Source organism: Amblyraja radiata, chromosome 2 (genome assembly GCF_010909765.2).
Source record: "Amblyraja radiata isolate CabotCenter1 chromosome 2, sAmbRad1.1.pri, whole genome shotgun sequence".
In the NCBI taxonomy this organism is placed as follows: domain Eukaryota; kingdom Metazoa; phylum Chordata; class Chondrichthyes; order Rajiformes; family Rajidae; genus Amblyraja; species Amblyraja radiata.
In genome coordinates this window covers 107,464,545-107,479,056 of record NC_045957.1, presented here as the reverse complement: position 1 = coordinate 107,479,056, position 14,512 = coordinate 107,464,545, and the positions used below count along the sequence as shown (strand labels likewise).

The window sequence follows — 14,512 nt, the reverse complement described above, 5'->3', positions numbered from 1 at the left end:
TTGACATTGTGTAAGTAGTGAAATAACAATAGTGGCCAGAACCGAGGTCAGGAATAGGGAGATTGGATTTTAGGAATGTAAGTAAAGGCATAACAAATTGAAACCTGCATGGACGTTATAATGTTAGAGAGGTTAATCCTGTATGTCATTGCAGCCTTGGTGTATTTGCCAACAGCCTTAATTATATCCCCATAGTTCTTTTGGCTTTGGGATGTCTGTGCTTATATCTCTTGTGAATATTGGAAACTCAGTGTACTGCGCAATGCAATTATAATGGGTAAACATAAATAATATCTGTTGTTAATGTTGTGTTGACAGGTTATTGTTTCTGTGGGGTTTTTTTGTTTTTGTATTGGAATTGAGACAATAGTGTGCTGTTGGATTCCATTGAGTAACATAGAGACCATGGTAGTAAGCATAGAGACAATGGAATGAAGGCACTGAAATTATCAGCTGGCATAGGATATAGGCATTGCTTTCATGATAATGCAGTAAGAATATATCGCAACATGATCTAATGTAATTTACAGCCTGACATGGTTTGGTTGATTTTTGAGCAGGTTCCAAGCAGTTAAGCATGCCAGCTACCAAGCAGATAGTCCTAGCGAGAGCACATTTCCATTTTGAGAACCAGTTGGGCTTTATAAGCAAAACACAAGCTGTCAGAGGAACACAGTAAGTCAGGCAGCATCTGTGGAGGAAAATGGACAGATGACCCTTCTTCAGGCTGGTCTTTATCGATTCTGATCAAAATCTGACCTTGATCTTGGTTCTGGTCACGCACTAACTATTGATATATAACGCCAAATACAACCCACCTCATGGCAAACATAATTCACCAAACAGCAATGGAGATGGCTCTGGAGGAAAGCACTCTTTTTACTGTGTCCGTCTTCAGTGTCCATAGCCTCTTGTGTCTCCAAGGCTTTATGAGCATTCAGTCACAAGGCTGCCTTTTAAAAGTGTACATACCCTCCTCCCCCACGATTTAAGGATTCAGCAAATTTGAAGAGTCTAGCAGACCCCACTCGCGAAGAAACAGATCCAGGCCAAACTAGCATCACTCCAAGCAGCATATTGATCCGATCCCTGAATATTCCAGTGCTAGGTGATAGTTATTGGAACTGCATAATATCCTTATATCTCGTCTAAAGAAGAGTCTCGACCCGAAACGTCACCCATTCCTTCTCTCCAGAGATGTTGCCTGTCCCTCTGAGTTACTCCAGCTTTTTGTGTCTATCTTTGGTTTAAACCAGCATCTGCAGTTCCTTCCTATGCATAAAATGTTGTTAAAATTTTTAGTGAACATCAATTGAGTATTATTTATTATTACTTTTGTTTTCCTTTGAAGAGGTTGCTTTCTATTTATGTTAAATTCCATAATTTGCCCACCTTCATATCTCACCAACCCCATTGTTATAGTTGGTGTTAGTATTGGTTTATGTAGTGATGTGTATGGAGACACAATGAAAAGTTTATTTTTGTGTGCTATACATTCAAATCAGATGATATATGAGTACAATCAAGTCATACACAAGTACAACAGGTCCAGGGCAATGAGGAAAATACCAGACTGCAGAATGTAGTGTTACAGCATTTGAGCTTTCTAGTAACAGAGAAAGTGCAGTTATACAATAAGTGCTAGATCTACATTGAGGTAGGTTGGAAGGCTATGACCACACCCTAACATGTTGGCCGACTGTTCAGAAGTCTGATAAACAGGGAAAAAGCTGTTCCTGAATCTCAAGATTTTGCATCTCTGCACTGGGGTAGTTTTTTAAATTATCCCTAATTAGGAAATATAATTACGGAAAATGCAATATTCATACCATAGGCTCTAGGCTACCAAAGTGGAATATTGGGTGCTGTTCCTCTAGTTTATGTTTGGCATTGACATGGCAATGGAGAAGGCAATGCTCAGATAAGTTGGTGTGATAATGGGAAGATAGTTGAAATAGCATGCAAAATGGAAACACAAGATGGACAATGTGGACGGGTGTTTTACAAAACACTTGTCCACAAGTCTAAGCTTTATCTTGCCAATATGGAGGCCTCATTGCAAGTAATACATTTAGTAGACCAGGTTGCAGGATGTGCACTTGATTTTCTGCCTACCTGAAGGTCTGTTAGCTTCCTGGATGAATCATAGAATCATAGAAAGTAGGTGCGAGAGTAGACCACCAGGTCCGTCGAGCCCGCACCGCCATTCACTCATGGCTGAACACTAAACAGACACACTTACCCACAAACAGTAGACACAAGACACAGAACACAAGACACTACCCTCCCCTTTATACCGTTATCACCCCTCTCCACCCCAAGAACCGCGTGATCTCCTGGGGGAGGCAAAAAACCGGATAAAAACCCAGGTCCAATTCGGGAAAAAAATCCGGGAAATTCCTCTCCGACCCCAATCCAGGCGATCGACACTTGTCCAGGAGATCACTCAGGTCTCACTATACTAACCATACCTAGGTCCATATCCCTGCCCTCTCCCCGTAGCCCCTTATCCCCTTGGCAGCTAAAAAACCATCTATTTTTGACTTAAATATATTTAACGTTTCTGCTTCCACTGCTCCCTGGGGCAGTGAATTCCACAAACTAACCACCCTCTGGGTGAAGAAGTTCTTTCTCATCTCAGTTCTAAAAGAGCCCCCCCTCACTCTGCAACTATGTCCCCTAGTTCTAGCCTCCCCGATCATTGGGAACATCCTCGGTGCATCCACCCGATCAAGGCCCCTCACGATCTTATACGTTTCAATGAGATCGCCTCTCATTCTTCTAAACTCCAAAGAGTAGAGTCCCAGCTTACTTAACCTTTCCTCATATGTCAATCCCCTCATTGCAGGAATTAATCTTGTAAACCTTCGCTGCACTGCCTCCAGGGCTAGTACATCCTTTCTTAAGTATGGACCCCAGAACTGTACACAGTATTCCAAATGTGGTCTCACTAATACCGTGTACAGCTGCAGCAAGACCTCCGTGTTTTTATACTCAATCCCCCTAGCAATAAAGGCCAAAACTCCATTGGCCTTCCTGATTGCTTGCTGCACCTGCATACTGACTTTTAGTGATTCATGTACTAATACCCCTAGATCCCTTTGCGTTGCATTACAACGCAGCTCCTCCTCATTTAGAAAATAACTTGCCCTATCATTTTTTTCCCCAAAGTGAATGACTTCACATTTATTAGTATTAAATTTCATCTGCCAAGTTGTTGCCCACTCACCTAGCTTATCTATATCCTTTTGCAGACTCTTCCTATCCTCCTCATCCCCTACTTTCCCTCCCATTTTCGTATCGTCCGCAAATTTTGATATATTACACTTGGTTCCCTCCTCCAAATCATTTATATAAATTGTGAACAACTGGGGTCCCAGCACCGACCCTTGCGGAACCCCGCTAGTTACCGGTTGCCATCCCGAGTATGAACCATTTATCCCCACTCTCTGCTTCCTATTTGTTAGCCAATCCTCTACCCATGCTAATATATTACCCCCAATCCCATAATTTTTTATTTTTAGCAATAGTCTCTTATGTGGCACCTTGTCAAAAGCCTTTTGGAAGTCCAAGTATACCACATCCACCGGTTCCCCTTTATCCACCCGGGTTGTTACTTCCTCAAAGAATTCGAGCAGATTCGTTAAACACGATTTCCCCTTCACAAAACCATGCTGGTTCTGTCTGATGAAGTCATGTTTATCCAAGTGCCCCGTTAGTGTTTCTTTAATAATTGTCTCTAACATTTTACCCACCACCGATGTTAGACTAACCGGTCTATAGTTACCCGCCTTCTGTTTACTTCCTTTTTTAAATATAGGTGTTACATTGGCCATTTTCCAATCCACTGGGACCGTTCCTGCCTCCAGGGAGTTTTGGAAAATTATCACCAATGCATCCACAATCCCCACTGCTATCTCCCTCAAGACCCTTGGATGTAATCCATCAGGCCCAGGGGATTTATCCTCCTTCAGTCTCATTAATTTCCCTAATACCACCTCCTTGGTGATCTTAATAGTATTTAGCTCCTCCATTCCTACCGCCTCCTGTTTATCCAGCGTTGGAATATTTTTTGTGTCTTCTATGGTGAAGACTGATACAAAATACTCGTTTAATGCCTTTGCCATTTCCATGTTCCCCACCAACAACTCTCCAGTCTCACCCTCCAATGGACCAACGTTCACCTTAGCCACCCTTTTTCTTTTTATATAGCTATAAAAACTCTTACTATTAGTTTTTATGTTGTTCGCTAAATTCCTTTCATAGTCTATTTTCCCCGTCTTAATTAATCTCTTAGTTACTTTTTGCTGACCTTTAAATGCTTCCCAATCCTCTACCCTCCCACTATCTCTGGCTACCTTATATGCCCTTGCCTTCAGCCGAATACTATCCTTTATAGTTTTACTGAGCCATGGCTGACTGTTCTTACCCTTACCCCTTTTTTTCTTCATAGGAATAAATTTTTCTTGAAGGTTATACAGTAGATCCTTAAACGTACACCACTGCTCATGTACCGTCTTATTCTTGAGTCTGCTATCCCAGTCAACTTTGATCAGCTCAGTCCTCATACCTTCATAATCCCCCTTATTTAGACTAAGCACCCTAGCCTGAGTTTCAACCTGCTCCCCTTCTATTTGAATATGGAATTCGACCATATTGTGGTCACTTGTTCCCAACGAGTCCCTAACTATGACATTTTTAATTAATCCTGCTTCATTACACAGGACCAGATCTAAGATTGCCTCCCCCCTTGTCGGTTCTGTGACATACTGTTCTAGGAACCCGTCTCTAATACATTCTATAAACTCTTCCTCTAGTCTACCCTGCCCAGTTTGGTTTGCCCAATTAATATGAAAATTGAAGTCCCCCATGATTACAGCAGTTCCCTTTTTACATGCGTCAACTATTTGCAGATTTATGTTCTGACTAACAGCGTCACAGCTATTTGGAGGTCTATAAATTACACCCACTAGTGTTTTTTTCCCCTTGTTATTCTCTATCTGTACCCAAGCTGTTTCACTATCCTGATCCTTCAACGCAATATCCTTCCTCTCCATTGCCGTTATTCCCTCCCTTATTAAAAGGGCCACCCCTCCTCCCTTTCTTTCCTGTCTATCTTTTCTAATTGTCGAGTACCCCTCTATATTTAACTCCCAGTCCTGATCCCCTTGCAGCCATGTCTCCGTAATGGCCACGATATCATAACTATATATACTTAATTGCACCGTTAATTCATTTATCTTATTTCGAATACTCCGCGCATTTAGATAAAGCACTTTCAGATGATTTTTACTACCCTTCCTTTCCGTTTTTGCCCCTTTTACATCTAGAGCTTTATCTTCACACATTCTGGATCCTCCTGTCACATTTTGATTTTCCGCTTCCCTAGCCTCCCTAGGTGAGCCCTCCAATCTATCCTTCCAAAGCACTGCTGTAATATCTTCCCTGACTAGCAATGCAACACCACCACCTCTTGCCCCTCCAATTCTATCACACCTGAAGCAATGAAATCCTGGAATATTTAGTTTCCAATCACAGCCCTCCTGCAACCATGGTGGCAAGGGAGGCGAAGGGACTAAATTTGCTGGGGACTGGGAGGAATCAGGGTCGTAGAGTTTCTGGGTTAAGACGTGCTCGTAGGAATCAGGGGGTCATGGAGAGAGTGCAAAGCAGAAAAGGTAACGGAGTGGGGAAGGCAGGGGAAAATATGGTGGGATCATGTTGAGCTTGTGGAAGTGGCAAAGAATGACATGCTGGATGCAGAGGCTGGTGAAAGAAAAGCTCTTTGCACTATTAACGCAGTAGGATCTGGAAGCAAAACCTAGCCTGATAAAGGAATATTGATGAACACTATCCCAAATTGTCACTGCTTTCTACTTAAACTATGTTATGCTGAAATTGCAGCATAAAAGTGCCCTTGGTACACACCTCCAGATCTGTCAAAGGATCATAAAATCTGTAAGCTGAATTGATGACAGATTTCCAGTTTTTCACTCATAAGACTTAAAGGATGTGCGGTTTGATTGCTATTTAATGCAAAGTAATACCAATTATTTATTTAATAATTTATTAGGAACTGTTTGGTGCTTATGGAGTGGAAGTTCTCATAAAATTTCTAAAGATTGATCCAAATAAATTCTACAGTGGCATGGGCCACAACAAACTTTTGCTGGCCACAGTTGATTGCATCTGGTAAGTTTTATGTTGTGCAAAAAAACCAAAATGCTGGAGAAAGTCAGTAGGTCAAGAAGCAAATGTGGAGGGAAATGGATTGACAATATTCTGGGTTGAGACACTTGTTCAGACTGATGGAATTGAGAGGGGAGAGAGCTGGAAGAGTCCTGATACAATATGTTCTATTTCATTTTGCTCCACAAATGCTGCCTGACCTGCTGAGTTTCTCCAGCAGTATTTTGCTCAGGATTACAGTGATCATGTCTCTGAGACTTAAAGGTTCAAAGGTCAGTTTATTGTCACGTGTACCAATTAAGGTACAGTACTCGAATTACCATACAGCCATACAAAAAAAAGCAGCAAAACACACAACTACATAAAAGTTAACGTAAATATCAACCACAGCGGATTCCCCACATTTCTCACCATGATGGAAGGCAATAAAGTCTAATTTTCTTCCTTGTTCTCCCGCGGTTGGGGCAGTCGAACCATCCGCAGTCGGGGCGATTGAAGCTCCTGCATCCGGCGATCGAAGCTCCCTCATCGGGGTGGTCGAAGCTCCCGCGTCGGGGCGGTCGTAGCTCCTTCGTCAGAGCTCCCGAAGTCGGTCCTTAACCAGGGATCCACAGCTCCACGATGTTAAGTCCGCAGGCTCCCGCAGCTGGAGCTCCCGAAGTCGGTCCCCAGCAGAGGCCGCCAGCTCCACGATTTTAGGCTGCAGTGCGGACGGAGATACGATACGGTGAAAAAATCGCATCTCCGTCGAGGTAAGACATTTAAACAAAAGTTTCCCCCAACACCCCCACCTCCCACCCCCCACATAAACCAAGCTTAAGGACAGTAAAACATACATTTAACCCAGATTAAAAAACAACAAAGAAGGAAGGGACAAGACAAACTGTTGATGAGACAGACTGTTGCTGTTGAAACAGTAAAACATTTGTTTGCCACTTTTGGTGCCTAAGTATGGAACAAAATAGGTTAATGTACAATTATTTTATAAAATTAAGAAAGCAACATAGATAATTTAGATATGACTTGTCAAGAAATTTCAGTAATTAATGACTTTCTAAACTTTATGGCATTGTTGTAATCCTCTGTTTGCTTACTGGATAGTCATATTGTTACACAGCAAGGACATATAACAATTACAGCACGGAAACAGGCCATCTCGACCCCTCTAGTCCGTGCCGAACACATAGTCTCCCCTAGTCCCATATACCTGCGCTCAGACCATAACCCTCCATTCCTTTCCCATCCATATAACTATCCAATTTATTTTTAAATGATAAAAACGAACCTGCCTCCACCACCTTCACTGGAAGCTCATTCCACACAGCTACCACTCTCTGCGTAAAGAAGTTCCCCCTCATGTTACCCCTAAACTTCAGTCCCTTAATTCTCAAGTCATGTCCCCTTGTTTGAATCTTCCCTACTCTCAGTGGGAAAAGCTTTTCCACGTCAACTCTGTCTATCCCTCTCATCATTTTAAAAACCTCTATCAAGTCCCCCCTTAACCTTCTGCGCTCCAAAGAATAAAGCCCTAACTTGTTCAACCTTTCTCTGTAACTTAGTTGCTGAAACCCAGGCAACATTCTAGTAAATCTCCTCTGTACTCTCTCTATTTTGTTGACATCCTTCCTAAAATTAGGCGACCAAAATTGTACACCATACTCCAGAATTGGCCTCACCAATGCCTTGTACAATTTTAACATTACATCCCAACTTCTATACTCAATGCTCTGATTTATAAAGGCCAGCACACCAAAAGCTTTCTTTACCACCCTATCTACATGAGATTCCACTTTCATGGAACTGTGCACAGTTATTCCCAGATCCCTCTGTTCACCTACATTCTTCAATTCCCTACCATTTACCATGTACGTCCTATTTTGATTTGTCCTGCCAAGATGTAGCACCTCACACTTATCAGCATTAAACTCCATCTGCCATCTTTCAGCCCACTCTTCCAACTGGCATAAATCTCTCTGTAGACTTTGAAACTCTTCTTCATTACCCGCAACCCCACCTATCTTAGTATCATCTGCATACTTACTAATCCAATTTACCACACCATCGTCCAGATCATTGATGTACATGACAAACAACAGTGGACCCAACACAGATCCCTGTGGCACCCCACTCGTCACTGGCCTCCAACCTGACAAACAACCATCCACCATTACTCTCTGGCATCTCCCATTCAGCCACTGTTGAATCCATCTTGCTACTCCACCATTAATACCCAACCATTGAACCTTCTTAACTAACCTTCCATGAGGAACCTTGTCAAAGGCCTTACTGAAGTCCATATACACAACATCCACTGCTTTACCCTCATCAATTTCCCGAGTAACATCTTCAAAAAATTCAAGAAGATTAGTTAAACATGACCTTCCAGGCACAAATCCATGTTGACTGTTCCTAATCAGACCCTGTTTATCCAGATGCTTATATATATTATCTCTAAGTATTCTTTCCATTAATTTGCCCACCACTGACGTCAAACTAATAGGTCTATAATTGCTAGGTTTACTCTTAGACCCCTTTTTAAACAATGGAACAACATGCGCAGTACGCCAATCCTCCGGCACTATTCCCGTTTCTAATGACATTTGAAATATTTCTGCCATAGACCCTGCTATTTCTACACTAACTTCCCTCAATGTCCTAGGGAATATCCTGTCCGGACCTGGAGACTTATCCACTTTTATATTTCTCAAAAGTGTCAGTACTTCCTCTTCTTTGATCCTCATAGTTTCCATAGCTACTCTACTTGTTTCCCTTACCTCACATAATTCAATATCCTTTTCCTTGGTGAATACCGAAGAAAAGAAACTGTTCAATATCTCCCCCATCTCTTTTGGCTCTGCAGATAGTTGGCCACTCTGACTCTCTAATGGACCAATTTTATCCCTAGTTATCCTTTTGCTATTAATATAGCGGTAGAAACCCTTCGGATTTACTTTTACCTTACTTGCCAAAGCAACCTCATATCTTCTTTTAGCTTTTCTAATTTCTTTCTTAAGATTCTTTTTACATTCTTTATACTCCTCAAGCACCTCATTTACTCCATGCTGCCTATAACTATTGTAGATATCCCTCTTTTTCCGAACCAAGTGTCCAATTTCCCTTGAAAACCATGGCTCTTTACAATTTTTACGATTTCCTTTCAACCGAACAGGGACATAAAGATTCTGTACTCTTAAAATTTCACCTTTGAATGTACTCCATTTCTCTTCCACATCTTTCCCATAAAACAAACTGTCCCAATTTACTCCTTTTAAATCCTTTCGCATCTCCTCAAAGTTAGCCTTTCTCCAATCAAAAATCTCAACCCTAGGTCCAGTTTTGTCCCTCTCCATAATTATATTGAAACTAATGGTATTGTGATCACTGGACCCGAACTGTTCCCCAACGCATACCTCTGCCACCTGACCCATCTCATTTCCTAACAGGAGGTCCAGTACCGCCCCTTCTCTAGTAGGTACTTCTATGTATTGTTGCAAAAAACTATCCTGCACACATTTTACAAACTCCAACCCATCCAGCCCATTTACAGAATGTGTTTCCCAGTCTATGTGTGGAAAATTGAAATCTCCCACAATCACTACCTTGTGCTTACTACTAATATCTGCAATCTCCTTACATATTTGCTCTTCCAATTCTCGCTCCCCATTATAATACACCCCTATAAGTGTTGCTACCCCTTTCCCATTTCTTAGTTCCACCCAAATAGCCTCCCTAGACGAGCCCTCTAATCTATCCTGCCAAAGCACTGCTGTAATATCTTCCCTGATAAGCAATGCAACACCTCCACCTCTTGCCCCTCCAATTCTATCACACCTGAAGCAACGAAATCCTGGAATATTTAGTTTCCAATCACAGCCCTCCTGCAACCATGTTTCACTGATCGCCACAACATCATACTTCCAGGTGTCAATCCAGGCTCTAAGTTCATCCACTTTTCTTACAATGCTCCTAGCATTAAAATATACACATTTAAGAAACCCACCCTCTCTTATTCTCTGATTATTTTCTTTTTCTTCTCTCTCCCCTACATTTTGGGTCAGAGTGCTACCATTCTCTGCCCCCTGCTTCACACACTGACTGCTAGCTTTCCCAATTTGAGTCCCTCCCCCCAACCATACTAGTTTAAAGTCTCCCCAGTAGCCTTTGCAAATCTCCCCGCCAGGATATTGGTCCCCCTTGAGTTCAAGTGCAACCCGTCCTTTCTGTACAGGTCGCACCTTCCCCAAAAGAGGTCCCAATGATCCAGAAACTTGAATCCATACCCACTGCACCAGTCCCTCATCCACGCATTTATCCTCCACCTCGCTCCATTCCTACTCTCACTGTCGCGTGGCACAGGCAGTAAAGGACGTAAGCCCTTTGACCCAACTCAGTGCTAATGGAGATGCCTACCTGAGCTAGCCTCCTCATCCCATTTGCCTGCAATTGGCCCATATCTCTCTCAACTTTTCTTATCCCTATACCTGTTCAAATGTGTTTTTTTTAATCTATCATATACCCACCACCATTGTATGAAAAGCATGCTAATCCCTTTTAAATCTAAACACATACCATCTAGTTTTTGATTACCTCTGCCCTGGGGAAAAAAAACCCCCATATATATCCACAATAATTTTATAAACCAATGTAAGGACACCATTTAGCACTCCAGGGGAAAACAGTTTAAACATTTCTAGTGTTTTCTATTAACTGTAGCCCATCAGTCCCAGAAAGAGACTTGTGAATCTTTTCTGTACGCTCCCTAACTTAATGACATTCTTCTTATAAAATGGCAAAAAGAACTGCACATGATACTACAAATGCAGTCTCATTAACATCTTCCATCTGTAACATCACATCCAACTCTTGTACCCAATACCCTGACTGATGAAGCCAAGCCTATCATAAGACCTTATCACCACCCTGTTGTCTACCTGTATCAATGTAACCACTTTCATGGAAATGTGTACTTATACCCAAATGTTCCTCTGTTCAACAGCACTCCTCAGGGTTCCACCATTCACGACATGTCCCGATCTAGTTTACCTTCCCAAAATCTGTCACATTGTACTTGTCAGAGTTAAATTTAGTTGCCCATTTTCTACAATCAAAACACAAAGTGCTGTAGAAATTCAATTCGCCAGGCAATACAGGAGTAGTTAAAACTGCAACAAGGATCATCAGTTTGTTTAGAACAAGGGTTCCCAACCTGAGGTAAATTTCACCTACTCAGGGGGAAAATTTGTTGATTCTGGATTTGTATTATATGTTTTCTCATTGACTGACTGTGTTTGGTTCTGGTATAACAGTATTTGTTCATCATTAGTTGTTCATTAATAAGTGAAATAACATTGTTATGTGCTATTAAAGTTGTCAGGAGTAAACGGGACGAAAAAGGTTGGGAACCCCTGGTTTGGGACATTGTTTTAATGAAGTGATTTATTTACTTGTCTTCCATTTCCCACTAACCCAAAACCGGAAAAAGTGTTCTGCTTGGAGTTATTTTATCAGTTTATTGATGCCAATTTTCTTCCAACTTATCCCTTCTATTTTCCTCCATTCCTTATCCTGAATGGATTGTTCCTCACAAGGGTAGAGTTCCAGGTGGCTGCTCCAAAATACTGGGTCATTACAATATGGTTCTGATTTAATCAATATATTCAAGAAAATTGTTTTATTACACAATTAACAACAGGAGCAAACATAGTAAATAGCCAGTCTGAAGAAGGGTCGCAACCCGAAACGTCACCCATTCCTTTTCTATAGAGAAACTGCCTGTCCCGCTGAGTTACTCCAGCATTTTGTGTCTACCTTCGATTTAAACCAGCATCTGCAGTTCTTTCTCACAAATAGTAAATACGTAAAACGTCCCCAGTCTCATCCAGTTATTGTGTAGGAAGGAACTGCAGGTGCTGGTTTACACCGAAGAGAAGATACAAAATGAGCAAGTCAGGCAGAAAAGAAATTGGTGACGTCTCAGGTCAAAACCCTTCTTCAGACTTAGAGTCAGGGGAGAGGGAAAATAGAGGTATGAAAATATTCAGAACAAAATATTAACTGACCCAGGTTGTTGTGATTATCTGAAGCAACAGATGGAATTATTTTATGAGACAAACGACACACCTGATATTTCAGCCTCTTTATTATGGGAATCTATTAAGGCCTTTATTAGTGGTTCTATTATTTCATATCAAGCTTATCCAAATAAATAAAAACAGGTCGGAACAACTGGAATTAGAAAAACAGATTAAACAGCTTGATTTAGAAAATGCCATCGATCCATCTACTGTTAAACACAATAAGATAGCAGCATTAAAATTCAAGTTAAATCAAATTCTCTCTGCAAAAGTTGTTGTTATTTCAAAATACTAAGCAAAAAAAACGTCAAATTTGGTGATAAACCCCATAAACTTCTGGCACGCCAGCTGAGAAAAATGGGAAAAGATCACACCATTCAAAAAATCAGATCAGAAAAATGTGAGCTGCTTACACTCCCTAAAGATATCAATGAAAGATTTTTAAAATTCTATCAAAATTTATACGCATCTAAAACTTCAGCCGAAGCCATACAGATTAAAAACTTCCTTGACAATTGCAACCTTCTGAACCACAGCGCAACAAGTTCCTGGTCCAGGCAGTGTATGATGTCCTGCCCAGCCCATCGAACCTCTTCATCTGGGGCAAAGCGGAATCTCCGGATTGCCCGCAATGCTCAGTCAAGGGGGCATTGGAACACATCCTGAGCTGCTGCCCAAAGGCTCTTGGGCAGGGCCGGTACACCTGGCGTCACGATCAGGTTCTTAAACCCATTGCAGAAGCCATCAGCATAGGAATCAGATGCTGCAGACGAGCACGCCCCATCACCCAGATGATAACCTTCGTGAAGGCCGGAGTGCAGCTGCCAAGAACCACAACAGCCAGGGATCCGTCAGGAATCCTGGTGACTACGCAGGACTGGCAGCTTTCTGTAGACCTGGTGAAACAGCTGAAGTTCCCACAGCACATTGCCACGACCACCCTGAGGCCAAATATCCTCCTGGTCTCAAAGGCGACCAAAAACATTGTCTTGTTGGAACTGACAGTGCCATGGGAGGACCGTCTGGAGGAGGCCCACGAGAGGAAGATGGCCAAGTACGAAGAGCTGGTCATAGACTGCCGTAAGCAGGGCTGGAAGGCAAGGTGTATGCCCATCGAGGTTGGCTGCAGAGGTTTAGCAGGGCAATCGCTCTACAAAGCCTTGAGTGCACTGGCCATCAACGGAGTGGCGAGGAGAAGGGCCATCAAGAACACCACAGAGGCAGCGGAGAAGGCCTCGAGATGGCTCTGGATCAGGAGAGAAGGTCCATGGGGATGAGCGAATGCCACCTGAACACAAGTCGTAGTCTGATCAACCACGGCTGGGTCGCCTGACTGAGGGTGTCAGATGTTGAAAGACCCAAAACACCCAATGACCCCAGGTTACATTACTGATGATGTGTTCAGGAGCATCTATAGATGTATTTGTATCAATTGAAGAGACTATTAAATCACTGAATAATGGCAAAACGCCAGGTCCAGACGGGTTCAATAATGAATTCTATAAAAAATTTCATGAATTAATTTCCCCATGTTTACGAGCCCTTTAAATACATGCATTCAAAGCACAGACGCCACCACAAACTTTAGCAGAATCAACCATTACATTGATACCCAAAAAAGATAAAGATCTTGAAGAGCCAGGATCATATAGAGCAATAGCTCTTCTAAATACAGATCAGAAAATTATAGCTAAAACTCGGGCAAGAAGATTAAGCTCGTACATTAGTAAACTAATACACTCTGATCAAACTGGGTTTATACCTAAGGGACACCGTTTAATAACTTGAGACATTTGTTTAAAATAATGTATTCACACAGACCGATAAATGAAGACTTATCTATTATTTCTTTAGACGCAGAAAAAGCATTTGACCAAGTAGAATGGGAATATCTCTTTACAGTATTGCAAAAATTCCAACTAGGAGAAATTTTTATTTCATGGATAAAGTTGTTATATAACAATCCGACTGCCAGAATACTGACTAATCAAACTCTGTCAGCTAAATTTCAGTTATTCAGGGGCAATAGACAAGGATGTGCTTCCTCACCTATGTTATTTGCCCTTGCCATAGAACCCTTAGCTGAAATCATAAGAATTCATCCGGGCATTCATGGCTATAACACTAAACATACTAATAATAAGATTTTGTTATATGCAGACAAAGTACTTTTATATATTACCAACTCTCAAGTCAGTATCCCAAATATATTAAACCTCATAGAACAATTCGGTTCCTTCTCAAGGTAT

At 41.7% G+C, this 14,512-nt stretch overlaps 1 protein-coding gene across 2 annotated transcripts in view; it reads left to right on the top strand.

Moving 5' to 3' along the window:
- Positions 1–14,512, top strand: part of cfap69 (cilia and flagella associated protein 69) — a 110,075-nt gene that overhangs the window by 47,809 nt on the left and 47,754 nt on the right. For both annotated transcript variants that reach the window (XM_033013100.1, XM_033013110.1), the window contains one exon: positions 6,074–6,192. In XM_033013100.1, the coding sequence (XP_032868991.1) occupies positions 6,074–6,192 (119 nt within the window). The remainder of the gene's footprint in view (positions 1–6,073; positions 6,193–14,512) is intronic.